Source organism: Coregonus lavaretus (assembly GCF_964263955.1).
Source record: "Coregonus lavaretus genome assembly, chromosome: 27".
In the NCBI taxonomy this organism is placed as follows: domain Eukaryota; kingdom Metazoa; phylum Chordata; class Actinopteri; order Salmoniformes; family Salmonidae; genus Coregonus; species Coregonus lavaretus.
Window position 1 is genome coordinate 1,768,457 of NC_140014.1, and position 18,148 is coordinate 1,786,604.

An 18,148-nucleotide genomic window follows, 5' to 3' on the forward strand; every position below is an offset into this window, starting at 1 on the left:
GCCAGAGGAGAGAGCAAGGTAGCCTATACAATTTGATAGACAACACTAACTAGAGCTGGGATGAAATGAGCTACACCGACATTTCACTCTTACGGAAGCAATTTTGCTTGTCAGTGATTAGGCTACACAACGTTCCTGTAGATTTTTGGGTTTTAAAACCATTATTTGGTCAACATTCATGTGCATTAACTTGATTCCTGCAATGACAGTATCTGTCCTGTCCCTGTTTCGCTGCTGGCTCTCACTCCCGCCACCCTTAGCACACAGAGTGAAGGGAGAGATGCATTCTGGTAAGCATACTGACAGTTGATCAGCATTTCGTAATGTATACTGAACAAAAATATAAACGCAACAATGTTTCATGAGATGACATAAAAGATCCAAGAAATGTCCCATACTCACAAAAAGCTTATTTCTCTCATTTTGTGCACAAATGTGTTTACATTTACATTTTAGTCATTTAGCAGACACTCTTATCTAGAGCGACTTAGTGAGTGCATACATTTTCATACTGGCCCCCCGTGGGAAACGAACCCACAACCCTGGCGTTGCAAGCGCCATGCTCTACCAACTGAGCTACAGGGGACTACATCACTTTTTAGTGAGCATTTTTCCTTTGCCAAGATAATCCGTCCACCTGACAGGTGTGGCATATCAAGAAGCTGATTAACCCTTGGCCTACAACGGTCGCGCCCCCGTTGTAGACCAAGGGTCTGTCTTTAAGCTAGAGATGTTTTTATTGCTTGGGCTGCGTCTCAATATGCCGATATCGCCTTTCCACGTCTGCAGTGAAAGGTGGCAGAGCTAGTGCTGTGTTTGTCAGACCATGAGCCATCCCGAAAATCTCACCTCACAAACGTCTGTAGCGTCCGAATTGTTTGGCCTAAACTATTATGATCACTATTGAAAGCTGAGACTCTCACGAACACGATGAGATTCTCCGTTTTGCCCTAGGACGAGACTCACCTGAAGGTCCCCGGTACCAGTTTAAAAAATGAATGGAAGTATATATGGAGATAGTTTACTGGCTAAAATAAGGGGATAAATGCATGTTTTAAAAAATAAACTTTAAAAAAATTAACATTTAAACATTTCTTCCCCCTCTAGACATATTGAAAAACAGATTCACTACATGGAATAACAGATTCCAAGAATAATCTTTATGTCCTTCAGATATAGACCATACTTCCTTTTAGACTTTTCTTGGAATATCTGTTGTTCCATGTAGTGAATCTGTTATTCAATAAGTTTCTAATGGCTAATAGCAGGAATGCCAAATTCAATGTTTCATCCAGTAATATAATAATTATTTGGTACCATAAGGGGTCTGAAAATTCAAGATCAAATAGCTAAATGATCCCTGGTATGACCATCTTAAAACCATTCCATATGTTAGCTTAGAAAAACCCCTCCCCCAGCTAGAGGGTTAAACAGCATGATCATTACACAGGTGCACCTTGTGCTGGTGACAATAAAAGGCCACACTAAAACGTGTGGTTTTGTCACATCACAATGCCACAGGTGTCAAGTTTTGAGGGAGTGTGCAATTGGCATACTGACTGCGCGAATGTCCACCAGAACTTTTGCCAGGGAATTGAATGTTAGTTTGTCTGCCATAAGCTCCAACGTCGTTTTAGAGAATTTGGCAGTACGTCCAACCGGCCTCAACCACAGACCATGTGTAACCATGCCAGCCCAGGACATCCACATCCGGCTTCTTCACCTGCAGTAACGTCTGAGACCAGCCACCTGGACAGCTGATGAAACTGAGGAGAATTTCTATCTTTAATAAATCCCTTTTGTAGGGCAAAAACTCATTCTGATTGGCTGAGCATGGCTCCCCTGTGGGTGGGCCTATGCCCTCCCAGGCCCACCCATGGCTGCGCCCCTGCCCAGTCATGTGAAATCTATAGATTAGGGCCTTATGAACTGTAACTCAGTAAAATTGTTGAATGTTGCGTTTTATATTTTGTTCAGTATAATTGCGGGAAATACCGTACTGCTAAAGAGGAGACTCAGCTTTTGAGTATAATTATTAACTGAAATATAGAGGCAATGACAACACTTTAGAGTATATAATTGAGATGATGCACTAGCGAAACTGAGCCGTGCACGCCATTTACGGTGAATCTAGTAGCCTATACAGTGCATTCGGGAAGTATTCAGACCCCTTGACCTTTTCCACATTTTGTTACGTTACGGCCTTCTAAAATTGATAATTGTTTTTTTCCCCCCTCATCAATCTACACACAATACCCCATAACGACAAAGCAAAAACAGGTTTTAAGACATTTTTGCAAATTTATAAAAATAAACTATCACATTTACATAAGTATTCAGATCCTTTACTCAGTACTTTGTTGAAGTACCTTTGGCAGCGATTACAGCAGCAGGTATTCTTGGGTATGACTCTACAAGCTTTGTACACCTGTATTTGGGGAGTTTCTCCCATTCTTCTATGCAGATCCTCTCAAGCTCTGTCAGGTTGGATGGGGAGCGTCGCTGCACAGCTATTATCAGGTCTCTCCCGAGATGTTCAATCTAGTTAAAGTCTGGCCTCTGGCTGGGCCACTCAAGGACATTCAGAGACTTGTCCCAAAGCCACTCCTGCGTTGCCTTGGCTGTGTGCTTAAGGTCGTTGTCCTGTTGGAAGGTGAACCTACGCCCTAGTCTGAGGTTCTGAGCAGGTTTTCATGAAGGATCTCTATGTACTTTGCTCCGTTCATCTTTCCCTCGATCCTGACTAGTCTCAGTCCCTGCCGCTGAAAAACATCCCCACAGGATGATGCTGCCACCACAATGCTTCACCGTAGAGATGGTGCTAGGTTTCCTTCAGACGTGACGCTTGGCATTCAGGCAGACGAGTTCAATCTTAGTTTAATCAGATCAGAGAATCCTTTAGGTGCCTTTGGCAAACTCCAAACGGGCTGTCATGTGCCTTTTTACTGAGTGGCTTCCGTCTGGCCACTACCATAAAGGCCTGATTTGTGGAGTGCTGCAGATATGGTTGTCCTTCTGGAAGGTTCTCTCATCTCCACAGAGGAATTCTGGCGCTTTGTCAGTGACCATCGGATTCTTGGTCACCTCCCTGACCAAGGCCCTTCTCCCCCTATTGCTCAGTTTGGCCGGGCGGCCAGCTCTAGGAAGAGTCTAGGTGGTTCCAAACTTCTTCCATTTAAGTATGATTGAGGCCTTTCCCAAGTTCTGTGCCTCGACACAATCCTGTCTCGGAGCTCTACGGACAGTTCCTTCGAAGTAATGGTTTGGTTTTTGCTCTGATATGCACTGTCAACTGTGGGACCTTATATAGATAGGTGTGTGCCTTTCTAAATCATGTCAAATCAATTGAATTTACTACAGGTGGACTCCCAAGTTGTAGAAACATCTCAAGGATCAATGGAAACAGGATGCACCTGAGCTCAATTTTGAGTCTCATAGCAAATGGTCTGAATACTAATGTAAAAAAGGTATTTCTGTTTTATTTGGAATAAATTTGCCAAAATTTCTAAACCTGTTGTCGCTTTGTCATTATGGGTTGTGTAGATTGAGGGCAAAAAAAAAACAATTTAATCCATTTTATAATAAGGCTGTAACGTAACAATGTGGAAAAAGTCAAGGAATCTGAATACTTTCCGAATGCACTTTATAGGCCTACGAAAGGGAAGTTTTTGTAGGACATTACATTTACCTTTGGTCTATTGCATGGCTATATAGCTAATGTGTTGAGTTCCCACCCTCAAGTGGTAAATGATGGAGCATAGGCTAGGCCCTAGGCCAATATAAACCAAAATGCAGGCAAATGGATCTCTAAAGAGCAAAAAAAGATAAACGCACGTCAAAATATCCATCACGCATTCCCTTACCATATTTGATAAAATGGCTAACTTATTTCATGTCTTACTTGGCACTGTAAAATGGCAGTCTAGAGCCCTCCCGCTTAGCTACCTTGCTTCGAAATATAGCCATTTGAAACCTGATTTCACTGAATGAGGGAATAATTTATAGACTTTAGTTGTAGGCTAATGTTAGTATAATACTTCCAAGAGTTACTCGGTGTGTAGTCTATTTATTTATATATTTTTCCAGCCCCACTCTTAACACACCAGATTCTACTTCTCACCTGGACCTTGTTAAGCTGACACGGGTGTGTTTGAGCAAAGCTGGTTCAAAAGCCTGCACAACCAGCGGCCTAGCTCTCCAGACGGCGAGTTGGCCATATGTTTTATACACTGAGTGTACAAAACATTAAGAACACCTTCCCAATATTGAGTTGCACCATCCCTTTGCCCTCAGAACAGCCTCAATTTGTCAGGGCATGGACCCTACAAGGTGTCAAAAGCATTCCACATGGATGGTGGCGCGTGTTGACTCCAATGCTTCCCACTGTTGTCAAGTTGGCGGGATGTCCTTTGGGTGGTGGACCATGCATGATACACATGGGAAACTGTTGAGCGTGTGAAACCCAGCAGTGTTGTAGTTCTTGACACAAACCGGTGTGCCTGGCACCTACAACCATACACCGCTCGAAGATGCTTAACTTTGGTCTTGCCAATTCACCCTCTGAATTTGCACACACACAATACATATCTAAATAGTCTCCGGGTTTACAAATCCTTTAATCTGTCTCCTCCCCTTAATCTACACTGATTTGAAGTGGATTTAACAAGTGACTTCAATAAGGATAATATATTTCACCTGGTCAGTCTGTCATGGAAAGAGCAGGTGTTCATAATGTATTGTACAGTAAGGGCTGTAAATTTGACTAAGGCATTTTTTCATAGTGGGATCTATATGGTATTGTCATACTAAGCTAGTATTGATATTGAAGCCAAAATTCTGAAATTTGATTAGCTTCTTAGGGTAGCCTAAACAAATGCAGATGGCCAACCCCATGCTTTAGACATCTATAGCCTAGACCAGGGTTCTTCAATTCCGGTCCTAGAGGGCCGAAACACTTCTGTTTTTTATTTCTACCTGGTAGTTAATTGCACTCACCTGGTGTCCCAGGTCTGAATTAGCCCCTGATTAGAAGGAGAGGATGAAAAACAGAGATGTTTCGGCCCTCCAGGACCGGAATTGAAGAACCCTGGCCTAGACACTATGCTAGTACAGCCTAGGGATGGGCATGGTTATTCGAATATCCGAGCGGACATTAGTATTGGATTAGTTGTGAGTATTAATTTGAGGAGAAATAGACAAGCCCATTTTAAAGACCATGACATTTGAAATTTCTATTAAACAGTTTTGAGTTTTTGAGTGCACCGCATAAAGGTAAACATAAAATACAAAAAACGGGGACTAATGTGTGTCGGTCAATTGTTACATCCCTAGCATTATTACCGTTAACTTTGACAGCCCTAATAAAGAACAAATGTTTTTTACTTCAAATTATTTGTATTGGTCGCTTGGTGCCAAGAACTCAAGGTCATGTTTACAAATGAACAAAGCAAAGCCAAATGGCTTGTCTTTGGGCTGACACGTGTGTATGTGCTACATCTTCATGTCTGTATCCACCCCTCAGGCAAGTCCAGGAGGACGGCAATGACAAGAACTCGGTGGTGTCCTTCACCCTGACTGACGAGCCCCAGCACATTGACCTCTTCACCTCCAACAGCAAGGAAGAGGTTAGTCGACCTTGCCTCACTGGAGGTAGGGTAGGGGGCCCGTTTTACCTAACAAGTGCCAGATTAAAGTTCACCAAACGTCCCCCTGTGATCAGTATCTCGCTTGGAGGGACCCAGGAGCACTGACTGTGGAAGGTTCTCCTCTTTATCTCTCGCTCATTCTCCACCCTGCTCTCCTCACATTTCATAATCCTCATCTCCCTTCTTTAGCACGGTGTGCCCTGACCTAATGGCCGTGAGATTGAGATCTGAGGGGACGAAGGAGCGTATCCTCTATAAAATATAAAATAAAGGGTGTTGACCAAACTTTATTCACTGATAAGTGCCTCCCTTGGTTCAAGACATTCCTTAGAAACTGTGTGGGCGTGCATTTGGGGTCTAAGACAAGGGTGTGTTGTGGGTGATTTGGGACTGGACCTCTGACACATGCCTAATGCTATTTCTCCTTCTCCTAGGCGGTGAGGCTGGCGGTGGTGTGTAAGGATGGGCAGCTTCATCTCTTTGAGCACTTTCTGAACGGGTTAGTCTCTAAAACCGTCCCTTCACATCACTGGGCAAGGCTGAGTCTTCTAATGCCTCTGGCACACCAAGGATCGTATCCTCATGTTAATTTACAGCCACTTAGCAGTCAATACCACACACCTTTCTCCTGTCACTGGGCAAGGCGGTGTACTTAAATGGCACTTAGTCTTATACAGTAGCTGGCAGGGGAAGAGTGAACGAGTCCATATTCATCCACCATCTCTATTCAGTGAGGGACAAGGCTGGTTCCTGCTATGGGCACAGACGTATAGTAGTATGACAATTGCCAATTTCAGGGAAGTAGTGATGTTCATAGTAGGGTAAAGAGAATCCTAGGCATCAAGTGGTCTTAACTGTTACATGGTAGTTACACAGGGTAATTACAGTGTAGTAGTTAGATGTTATATAGTATTGACAACTGATTTTTTTTACTCTGTAATTATAGTGCTGGGAAACCAGTTTTCCACAAACGCATGGAGTAGCTAGCCGAATAGAAAAGAAGCCATCCAGGCTCCCCCTTATTTTTGCCGAACAAGCTCTATTTTGGTGGCCTCTGGTACATTCTATTGCTAGATAGGTCTTTCAAACTAGCAACCAGGGTTGTAAATTAACACCTGCCAAATGTGGGTAGATTTTGTCATTGGTGGGTAAGAATGTATATTTCACCAGCCACGTTGGCGGGTGGTTACACAGAGCATTTAGGAACATGTGAGCTTTGGATAAGGTTTATGAGGAGGTTGGTTGAATTGACAAGAAAGGCTATTAGTGTGACAGTCTCGTGTTTCCTGGCCCGTTACATTGTTCTGTTCACCTGCTAGGTTGTTTTTCAATGTTTGAGTTTGCTGCAACTGTCTGCTGCTAGAAAGACATCACCCTCTTGAGATTATTTTAAATCACAGACAGGCGTGTGCCCAAGTTATGACGGCGCTCCTAGTGGCCAGGGATTTTAATGCAGGTAAACTGAAATCCGTTTTACCTTATTTCTACCAGCATGTCACCTGTGCAACTAGAGGGAAAACTCAAGATCAGCTTTACTCCACACACAAAGACTCATACAAAGCTCCTGATTCCTGCTTACAAGCAAAAACTCAAACTGGGATTCTGGGATTCATCCGATGGCATTGAGGAGTATACCACATCAGTCGTCAACTTCATTAATAAGTGCATTGATGATGTTGTCCCAACAGTGACCGTACGTACATATCCCAACCAGAAGCCATGGATTACAGGCAACATCTGCACTGATCTAAAGGCTAGAGCTGCCGCTTTCAAGCAGTGGGACACTAATCCTGGCTACGCCCTCTGAAGAACCAACAAGGAGGCAAAGCGTCAATACACTAAGATCGAATACTACAACACCGGCTCTGATGCTCGTTGGATGTGGCAGGGCTTGCAAACTATCACGGATTACAAAGGGAAACCCGGCCGAGAGCTGCCCTGTAACTCAAAACCAAAATACGAGCTAAATGCCTTCTATGCGCGCTTCGAAGCAAGCAACACTGAACCATGCGTGAGAGCACCGGCTGTGATCATGCTCTCCGTAGCCGACGTGAGTAAGACCTTTTAAACAGGTTAACATTCACAGGGCCAACCGGATTACCAGGACGTGTATTCGGATAATGCGCTGACCAGCTGGCAAGTGTCTTCACTGACATTTTCAACCTCTCCCTGACCCAGTCTGTAAAACCTACTTGTTTCAAGCAGACCACCATAGTCCCTGTGCCCAAGAAAGACAGGTTACATTGGCGAAATTACTATCGCCCTGTAGCACTCACATCTGTAACTATGAAATGCCTCAAAAGGCTGGGCATGGCTCACACATCATCCCAGAAACCCTGAACCCACTTCAATTGGCATACCGCCAAACTGATCTACAGATGCAATCTCTATTGCACTCTACACTGCCCTTTCCCACCTGGAGAAAAGGAACACCAACGTGAGAATGCTGTTCATTGACTACAGGTCAGCATTCAACTCCATAGTGCCCTCCAAGCTCATTGCTAAGGTCAATGGGACTGAACACCTCCCTCTACAACTGGATCCTGTACTTCCTGATGGGCTGCTCCAGCTGGTGAGGATGGGCAACAACACATCCGCCAGACTGACCCTCAACACTGTGGCCCGTCGGGTGCATGCCTAGTCCCCTCATGTACTCCCTGTTCACCCATGACTTTGTGGCTGTGCACAACTCCCAACACCATGTTTGCCGAAAACGCGTTGGCTGTGGGCCTGATCAACAATGACGATGAGACAGCCTATAGGGAGGAGGTCAGAGACCTGGCAGTGTGGTGCCAGGACAACAACCTCTCCCTCAACGTGTTCAAGACAAAAGATGGTTATAGTGGAATACAGGAAAAGGAGGGCCGAACACACCCCCATTCTCATCGACGGGGCTGTAGTGGAGCGGGTCGAGAGCTTCAAGTTCCTCGGCGTCCACATCGCTAAGGCCCTATAATGGTTGTAAAGTGGGCACGACCATGCCTCTTCCCCCTCAGGAGGCTGAAAATGTTGTCATGGGCCGTCAGATCTTAGTTCTACAGCTGCACCATTGAGAGCATCTTGGCTGGCTGCATCACCGTTTGGCATGGCAACTGCTCGGCAAACGAACACAAGGCTCTACAGAGAGTAGTGCGTAGGCCCAGTACATCACTGGGATCAAACTCTGCCATCCAGGACCTCTATACCAGGCGGTGTCAAAGGAAGACTCAAGCCACCGGTATGGCAAATGGTACCGGAGCGTTAAGTCTGTGTCCAAAAGGCTCCTGAACTGATTCTACCCCTTAGCCATAAGACTGCTAAATAGTTAACTAAATAGCTATCCAGACTGCATTGACCCTTTTTGCATTAACTCTTTTTGACTGCACACACACTGGACTCTACCCACAACCTACACACACTTCCATACTCATCAAATGCGCTGCTGCTACGTTCTTATCTATCCTGTTGCCTAATCACTTTACCCTTATCTTTTATGTACATACAGTGCATTCGGAAACTATTCAGACCCCTTGACCTTTTCCGCATTTTGTTACGTTACAGATTAAATTGTTATTTTGCCCTACATCTACACACACTACCCCATAATGACAAAGCAAAAAGAGAAAATGTTGCAAATGTATTAAATAAACTGAAATTACATTTGCATAAGTATTCAGACCCTTTACTCTGTACCTTGTTGAAGCACCTTTGGCAGCGATTATAGCCTCGTCTTCTTTGGTATGACACTACAAGCTTGGCACACCTGCATTTGGGGAGTTTCTCCTGTTCTATGCAGATTCTCTCAAGCTCTGTCAGGTTGGATGGGGACCGTCGCTGCACAGCTATTTTCAGGTCTCCGAGATGGTCGATAGGGTTCAAGTCCGGGCTCTGGCTGGGCCACTCAGACATTCAGAGACTTGTCACGAAGCCACTCCTGCGTTGTCTTAGGGTCAATGTCCTGTTGGAAGGTGGCCCTTCGCCCCCAGTCTGAGGTCCTAAGCGCTCTGGAGCAGGTTTTCATAAAGGCCTGGTTGGTGGAGTGCTGCAGAGATAGTTGTCCTTCTGTAAGGTTCTCATCTCCACAGAGGAACTCTGGAGCTCAGTCAGCGTGACAATCGTGTTCTTGGTCACCTCCCTGACCAAGGCCCTTCTCGCCTGATTGTTCAGTTTGGCCGGGCAGCCAGCACTAGGAAGAGTCTTGGTGGTTCCAAACTTCTTCCATTTAAGAATGATGGAAGCCACTGTGTTCTTGGGGACCTTCAATGCTGCATACTTTTTTTGGTACCCTTCCCCAGATCTGTACCTCGACACAATCATGTCTCGGAGCTCTACGGACAATTCCTTTGACCTCTTGGCTTGGTTTCTGCTCTGACATGCACTGTCAACTGAGGGACCTTTATATAGACAGGCGTGTGCCTTTCCAAATCATGTCCAATCAATTTAATTTACCACAGGTGGACTCCAATCAAGTTGTAGAAACATCTCAAGGATGATCAATGGAAACCGGATGTACCTGAGCTCAATTTTGAGTGTCATAGCAATGGGTTTGAATACTTATGTAAATAAGGTATTTTTGTCATTAATGGGAAGTGTGTAGAAGGGGTCTGAATACTTTCCGAATGCGTTGTATAGGCCGGGCTACATGAGGTTGTCATCCTATGATTTGCCTTACTGCACACAAGCTGGGCATCATTCACAAGTCATATCTTTCACAAGTGATGCTAATTAGGCACACATCAGACTAGTCTTGATTTACTCTTGTCTACATATGCTAAATAATGGGACATTTTGTTTTAGAATGGACCTTTTTATCATGCACCTGTCTCGAAGCGGGGGGAAAAATACATGTAATCTATGCACTTAAATAGTGAATGAGGACGCTTTTCCAGTGGTTCATTTTCATGCTAGCCAGGTACGCTATACGCCTGTTGTAAAGAGAAGCAGTGTGCTAAATATTAGGAAAGTTGAGAAGGAAATGTAGTAGTCCTAGCCTGTAGAAAGCTGATGGATCCTCTTTTTTTTAAGAGGCTACCACTGTTTTCTCATGCAATTGCATAGCCTATAGAAATGTTGCGCAGCTCTCATGAAATGTTTGATTAGATTTTCGATTTGCATTGCTGTAAGTGATTAGAGGAACAATTGAGTGCTGCATACCTGGCAGTTAGCAATTTTGGTAGGCTACTAATGACCATAAGCAACATCAGAGCTTGGAGAAGCCTAGTTACCGTTACTAAATGGTCACATGGAATTTGACTGCGGTCATGACTTGTGACTGCCGGTGTGGCGGTAATACAGTCACCGTAACAGCCCTATCTGTGACCAACAGATGCAAGTCTGTATTCCCAGTCATGTGAAATCAAAATATTAGAGCCTAATTAATTTATTTCAATTGACTTATTTCCACAGTCATATAACTCAGAATTTATTTTGGCATGTTTTATTTCTTCTTCTCCCGGTTTATTAAAAAGTTCTAATTTAGCATTATTCTTTACAATTGCGTTGTATTAATTGCGACACTGCAAAGCCGCGTCGCTTCTTGACACACTGCCTGCTTAACCCGGAAACCAGCAGCACCAATATGTCGGAGGAAACACTGTACAACTGGTGACCGAAGTCAGCGTGCATGCGCCTGCCAAAGGAGTCGCTAGAGTGTGACGGGACAAGGACATCCCAGGACAGCCAAACCCTCCCCTAACCCGGACGACGCTAAGCCAATTGTGCGGTGCCTCATGGGTCTCCCGGTCGCGGCCGGCTGCGACACAGCCTGGGATTGAACCCGGGTCTGTAGTGACTCCTCTAGCATTGTGATGCAGTGCCTTAGACTGCTGTGCCACTCGGGAAGCCCAGTGTAAAGAAATTCAAATGCAACAACCGCACACTCAGGTACCGAGAGGTGAGGCAGACAGGAGACTGTCAAATCAGCAGTGTTTCCCTGTCATCGCGCACTTTGACTGACAGGCGCCTGTCCTCTCAATAGATAGCTAGAATTTGCATATCGTTCATTCTAGAGGTAGAAGGCTCTGCAGACTTAACTGACTAGTGAATTGCAAAGTAGCCTACTTAATTTACGTGGAAAAGGTACCCGGTTGAAAACGATTCTGTAATGGACTGTATAGCCGATTGCTGGCTAGTGGAAAACAGTTACACTTCTTCTGATACCTAGGTGGTGTTCAGTTGGCATGAAATGGAAGGAAAAGGGGATGGGCCATCTAAACCTGTCCAATAAGAAACCATTTTGTGTTCGGTTGCTGACCGGTTTGTTATGGTGTGCCATGCTTACCACGACCCTGTTAGTTTTAAATGCCCTTCTCCACCTTTACTTTTCTGTAGGCCCTGTAAGAAGCCGCTGTCCCCCTCCTGTACAGTACAGATGTCTGGGGTTGAGGACAGCCCCATGCCCATTCCCTTGTTGGCCGCAGCCCTCACCACGGACACGCGCAGCCTGCTGCTTGCGTACGGCAACTACCTGCAGCCGGTCATGGAGAGAGTGGTGAGTGGGTCACAGTTCAATTGAATACACACTGTATTCTCCAACACACATTTTATTGTAACCTGTCAAGTAGACCTTTACAGCTGAATGTTGTAGTGCGGGTAGCTTATAAACGGTTTAGTCTTTTTTTAAAGGCCTACTGATATAATAGGCAAGCAATGTTCCCAAATTGAATGTTGTATGTGCTATGGCTTTTCAATGTACAGATCACACTTTAGGAATGTTTTTGCATTGGTTTCAGCAGAGTACTTTACTTTCTACCCAGTTAGAAAATGTGAAAGTTAGAAGAAAAAAAGATATGCGACCGCTGTGTTAATAAGGTGAATTGGTATACCTCAATGACGGAATATTCTGCTAACATGCTACCTGTTGCTGCCTTTAGGCATTAATGAATTCTGTGTTAATCTCAGTAAATGCAGTCAGACGCCATGCACAAGTATCCTTTCACTTCTCCCTTGCCAAGGGCACATGCTGTCCTGCGCCTCACAGTCAAATGATTTATAGCACAGAAGAGAAAATACTACACATTTTTATTATTGTACAGTGCATTCGGAAAGTATTCAGACACATTTACTTTTTCCACATTTTGTTACATTACAACCGTATTCTAAATGAGTTTTTTTTTTTTGCACCACAATACCCCATAATGATGAAGCGAAAACACGCTTCATCATTACTTTAAACATTTAAAGACAAGAAAAAAAACGTATTTACATAAGTATTCAAACCATTTGCTATGAGACTAGAAATTGTGCTCCGATGCATCCTGTTTCCATTGATCATCCTTGAGATGTTTCTACAACTTGATTGGAGTCCACCTGTGGTAAATTCAATTAATTTGACATGATTTAGAAAGGCACACACCTACAGTGGGGAAAAAAAGTATTTAGTCAGCCACCAATTGTGCAAGTTCTCCCACTTAAAAGATGAGAGGCCTGTAATTTTCATCATAGGTACATGTCAATTATGACAGACAAATTGAGAAATCCAGAAAATCACATTGTAGGATTTTTTTATGAATTTATTTGCAATTTATGGTGGAAAATAAGTATTTGGTCACCTACAAACATGCAAGATTTCTGGCTCTCACAGACCTGTAACTTCTTCTTTAAGAGGCTCCTCTGTCCTCCACTCGTTACCTGTATTAATGGCACCTGTTTGAACTTGTTATCAGTATAAAAGACACCTGTCCACAACCTCAAACAGTCACACTCCAAACTCCACTATGGCCAAGACCAAAGAGCTGTCAAAGGACACCAGAAACAAAATTGTAGACCTGCACCAGGCTGGGAAGACTGAATCTGCAATAGGTAAGCAGCTTGGTTTGAAGAAATCAACTGTGGGAGCAATTATTAGGAAATGGAAGACATACAAGACCACTGATAATCTCCCTCGATCTGGGGCTCCACGCAAGATCTCACCCCGTGGGGTCAAAATGATCACAAGAACGGTGAGCAAAAATCCCAGAACCACACGGGGGGACCTAGTGAATGACCTGCAGAGAGCTGGGACCAAAGTAACAAAGCCTACCATCAGTAACACACTACGCCGCCAGGGACTCAAATCCTGCAGTGCCAGACGTGTCCCCCTGCTTAAGCCCGTACATGTCCAGGCCCGTCTGAAGTTTGCTAGAGTGCATTTGGATGATCCAGAAGAGGATTGGGAGAATGTCATATGGTCAGATGAAACCAAAATAGAACTTTTTGGTAAAAACTCAACTCGTCGTGTTTGGAGGACAAAGAATGCTGAGTTGCATCCAAAGAACACCATACCTACTGTGAAGCATGGGGGTGGAAACATCATGCTTTGGGGCTGTTTTTCTGCAAAGGGACTAGGACGACTGATCCGTGTAAAGGAAAGAATGAATGGGGCCATGTATCGTGAGATTTTGAGTGAAAACCTCCTTCCATCAGCAAGGGCATTGAAGATGAAACGTGGCTGGGTCTTTCAGCATGACAATGATCCCAAACACACCGCCCGGGCAACGAAGGAGTGGCTTCGTAAGAAGCATTTCAAGGTCCTGGAGTAACCTAGCCAGTCTCCAGATCTCAACCCCATAGAAAATCTTTGGAGGGAGTTGAAAGTCTGTGTTGCCCCGCGACAGCCCCAAAACATCACTGCTCTAGAGGAGAACTGCATGGAGGAATGGGCCAAAATACCAGCAACAGTGTGTTAAAACCTTGTGAAGACTTACAGAAATCGTTTGACCTGTGTTATTGACCAAATACTTATTTTCCACCATAATTTGCAAATAAATTCATTAAAAATCCTACAATGTGAATTTCAGGATTTTTTTTCCCTCATTTTGTCTGTCATAGTTGACGTGTACCTATGATAAATTACAGGCCTCATCTTTTTAAGTGGGAGAACTTGCACAATTGGTGGCTGACAAATACTTTTTTCCCCCACTGTATATAAGGTCCCACAGTTGACAGTGCATGTCAGAGCAAAATCCAAGCCATGAGGTCAAAGGAATTGTCCGTGGAGCTCCGAGACAGCATTGTGTCGAGGAAAATCTGGGTAAGGGTACCAAAAAACAAGATTCTCTGGTCTGATGAAACAAAGATTGAACTCTTTTGCCTGAATTCCAAGCGTCACGTCACCATCCGTACGGTGAAGCATGGTTGTGGCAGCAGCATGCTGTGGGGATGTCTTTCAGCGGCAGGGAATGGGAGACTAGTCAGGATCGAGGGAAAGATGAACGGAGCGAAGTACAGAGATCCTTGATGAAAACCTGCTCAGGACCTCAGACTGGGGCTAAGGTTCACCTTCCAACAGGACAACGACCCTAAGCACACAGCCAAGACAACGCAGGAGTGGCTTCGGGACAAGCCTCTGAATGTCCTTGAGTGGCCCAGCCAGAGCCCGGACTTGAACTCGATCGAACATCTCTGGAGATACCTGAAAATAGCAGCAACGCTCCCCATCCAATATGACAGAGCTTGAGAGGATCTGCAGAGATGAATGGGATCAAATACAGGTGTGCCAAGCTTTTAGTGTCATACCCAAGAAGACTCAAGGCTGTAATCGCTGCCAAAGGTGCTAAACATGTGAAGAGTTTAAAAAAACAAACTATTATCCATTTTAGAATAAGGCTGTAACGTAACAATGTGGAAAGTCAAGGGGCCTGAATACTTTCCGAATGCACTGTGTATGTATACAGTGAGGGGGGAAAAGTATTTGATCCCTTGCTGATTTTGTACGTTTGCCCACTGACAAAGAAATGATCGTCTATAATTTTAATGATAGGTTTATTTGAACAGTGAGACAGAATAACAAAAAATATCGAGAAAAAATGTTATTAAAATGCAAATCAATTTATAACAATTTATGAGGGAAATAAGTATTTCACCCCCCTCAATCAGATTTCTGGCTCCCAGAAATTTCACGCTCTTAAAGGGAGTGCTCTTTATCTCAGCTTGTTACCTGTATAAAAGACACCTGTCCACAGAAGCAATCAATCAGATTCCAAACTCTCCACCATGGCCAAGACCAAAGAGCTCTCCAAGGATGTCAGGGACAAGGCTGGAATGGGCTACAAGACCATCGCCAAGCAGCTTGGTGAGAAGGTGACAACAGTTGGTGCGATTATTCTCAAATGGAAGAAACACAAAAGACCTGTCAATCTCCCTCGGCCTGGGGCTCCATGCAAGATCTCACCTCGTGGAGTTGCAATGATCATGAGAACGGTGAGGAATCAGCCCAGAACTACACGGGAGGATCTTGTCAATGATCTCAAGGCAGCTGGGACCATAGTCACCAAGAAAACAATTGGTAACACACTACGCCGTGAAGGACTGAAATCCTGCAGCGCCCGCAAGGTCCCCCTGCTCAAGAAAGCACACATACATGCCCGTCTGAAGTTTGCCAATGAACATCTGAATGATTCAGAGGATAACTGGGTGAAAGTGTTGTGGTCAGATGAGACCAAAATGGAGCTCTTTGGCATCAACTCAACTCGCCGTGTTTGGAGGAGGAGGAATGCTGCCTATGACCCCGAGAACACCATCCCCACCGTCAAACATGGAGGTGGAAACATTATGCTTTTGGGGGTGTTTTTCTGCTAAGGGGACAGGACAACTTCACCACATCAAAGGGACGATGGACGGGGCCATGTACCGTCAAATCTTGCGTGAGAACCTCCTTCCCTCAGCCAGGGCATTGAAAATGGGTCGTGGATGGGTATTCCAGCATGACAATGACCCAAAACACACGACCAAGGCAACAAAGGAGTGGCTCAAGAAGCACATTAAGGTCCTGTAGTGGCCTAGCCAGTCTCCAGACCTTAATCTCATAGAAAATCTGTGGAGGGAGCCGAAGGTTCGAGTTGCCAAACGTCAGCCTCAACCTTAATGACTTGTAGAAGATCTGCAAAGAGGAGTGGGACAAAATCCCTCCTGAGATGTGTGCAAACCTGGTGGCCAACTACAAGAAACGTCTGACCTCTGTGATTGCCAACAAGGGTTTTGCCACCAAGTACTAAGTCATGTTTTGCAGAGGGGTCAAATACTTATTTCCCTCATTTAAAATGCAAATCAATTTATAACATTTTTGACATGCGTTTTTCTGGATTTTGTTATGGTCTCTCACTGTTCAAATAATCCTACCATTTAAAATTATAGACTGATCATGTCTTTGTCAAAGGGCAAACATACAAAATCAGCAGGGGGTCAAATACTTTCTTCCCTTATGTGTGTATGTATATGTTACTAACCATTTGTCTCCCATATAGGAAGTGAACACAGCAGAGAGACATGTGTGCCTGACCCGCGATGTCCACACCACCATCTCCCTCTCCATGGAAGCCACTGTTTCCAAGGTAAGGCCCGACGGATGCCATTTTGGTATTTTGCGCTGTTCTAAATGGCATTGGCTTATTTCTGGTATGTTGCTCAATTAACTTACTGAACATGTCCAAGCATGAATTTGTCTGTCCATATTTTTCTTTCAACATTATGTTTTAATGAATAAATGGGTCCTTTGAAATGGTGGTGTTTTGATAGGTAAAAATTGGAGAACAGTCAGAAATAACTATACTGAACAAAAATATAAACGCAACATGTAAAGTGTTTCATGATAATCCAGCCACCTGACAAGTGTGGGTTATCAAGAAGCTGATTTAAACGGCATGATCATTACAAAGGTGCACCTTGTGCTGGGGAAACTATGCCACTCTAAAATGTTCAGTTGTCTCACAACGCAATGCCACAGATGTCTAACATTTTGAGGGAGCGTGCAATTACATGCTGACTGCAGGAATATCCACCAGAACTGTTGCAGAGAATCGAATGTTCATTTCTCTACCATAAGCCTCCTCCAACGTCGTTTTAGAGAATTTGGCAGTACGTCAAACCGGCCTCACAACCGCAGACCATGTGTATGGCGTTGTGTGGGCGAGAAGTTTGCTGATATCAACGCTGTGAACAGAGTGCCCCATGGTCGGGGTATGGGGAAGGCATAAGCTACAGACAACTAACACAATTGCATTTTATCAATGGCAATTTGAATGCACAGAGATACCGTGACAAATGATGGTCACAATAGATACTGGCAGGTTTTCTGATCAACCACTTTTTTTTTTCTAAAGGTATCTGTGATAAAAAGATGCATATCTGTATTCCCAGTTGTGAAATCCATAGATTAGTGCTTAATACATTTTATTTCAAGTTGACTGATTTCCTTATGAACTGTAACTCAGTAATATCTTTGAAATTGTTGAGTGTTGCCCTGTATATTTTTGTTCAGTATACATACTCTTGTCTTTCAGGTGAAAACCCCAGTAGTTAACGCCAAGAGCAAAGTTCTAGTCCCTGGTCTTCCCGGTCACCAAGCGCCGGTCAAAGCATCCTTGGGATCCGAGAAGAGGAAAAAGGGCACAGACACCAAAGAGGTATGTCGACAAAATTGTTGTACATAAACCTTGACTAAAACCGTCAAGGCCTTTCAATGTTCAACACAACCTCCAGATAGTGTTTGTTGCACAAAAATACATATATTCAACCTGCCCCTCTCAATTCTGTTGGCGTTTGCAATA

General features: G+C 44.2%; 1 protein-coding gene across 1 annotated transcript in view; it reads left to right on the forward strand.

The window, feature by feature from the left end:
* The window catches only part of LOC311103149 (WD repeat-containing protein 43-like), a 43,121-nt gene that overhangs the window by 8,343 nt on the left and 16,630 nt on the right, over positions 1–18,148 (forward strand). The window contains exons 6-10 of the mRNA XM_084144699.1: positions 5,522–5,624; positions 6,080–6,144; positions 11,955–12,114; positions 16,847–16,933; positions 17,882–18,004. Of these exons, the coding sequence (XP_084000825.1) occupies positions 5,522–5,624; positions 6,080–6,144; positions 11,955–12,114; positions 16,847–16,933; positions 17,882–18,004 (538 nt within the window). The remainder of the gene's footprint in view (positions 1–5,521; positions 5,625–6,079; positions 6,145–11,954; positions 12,115–16,846; positions 16,934–17,881; positions 18,005–18,148) is intronic.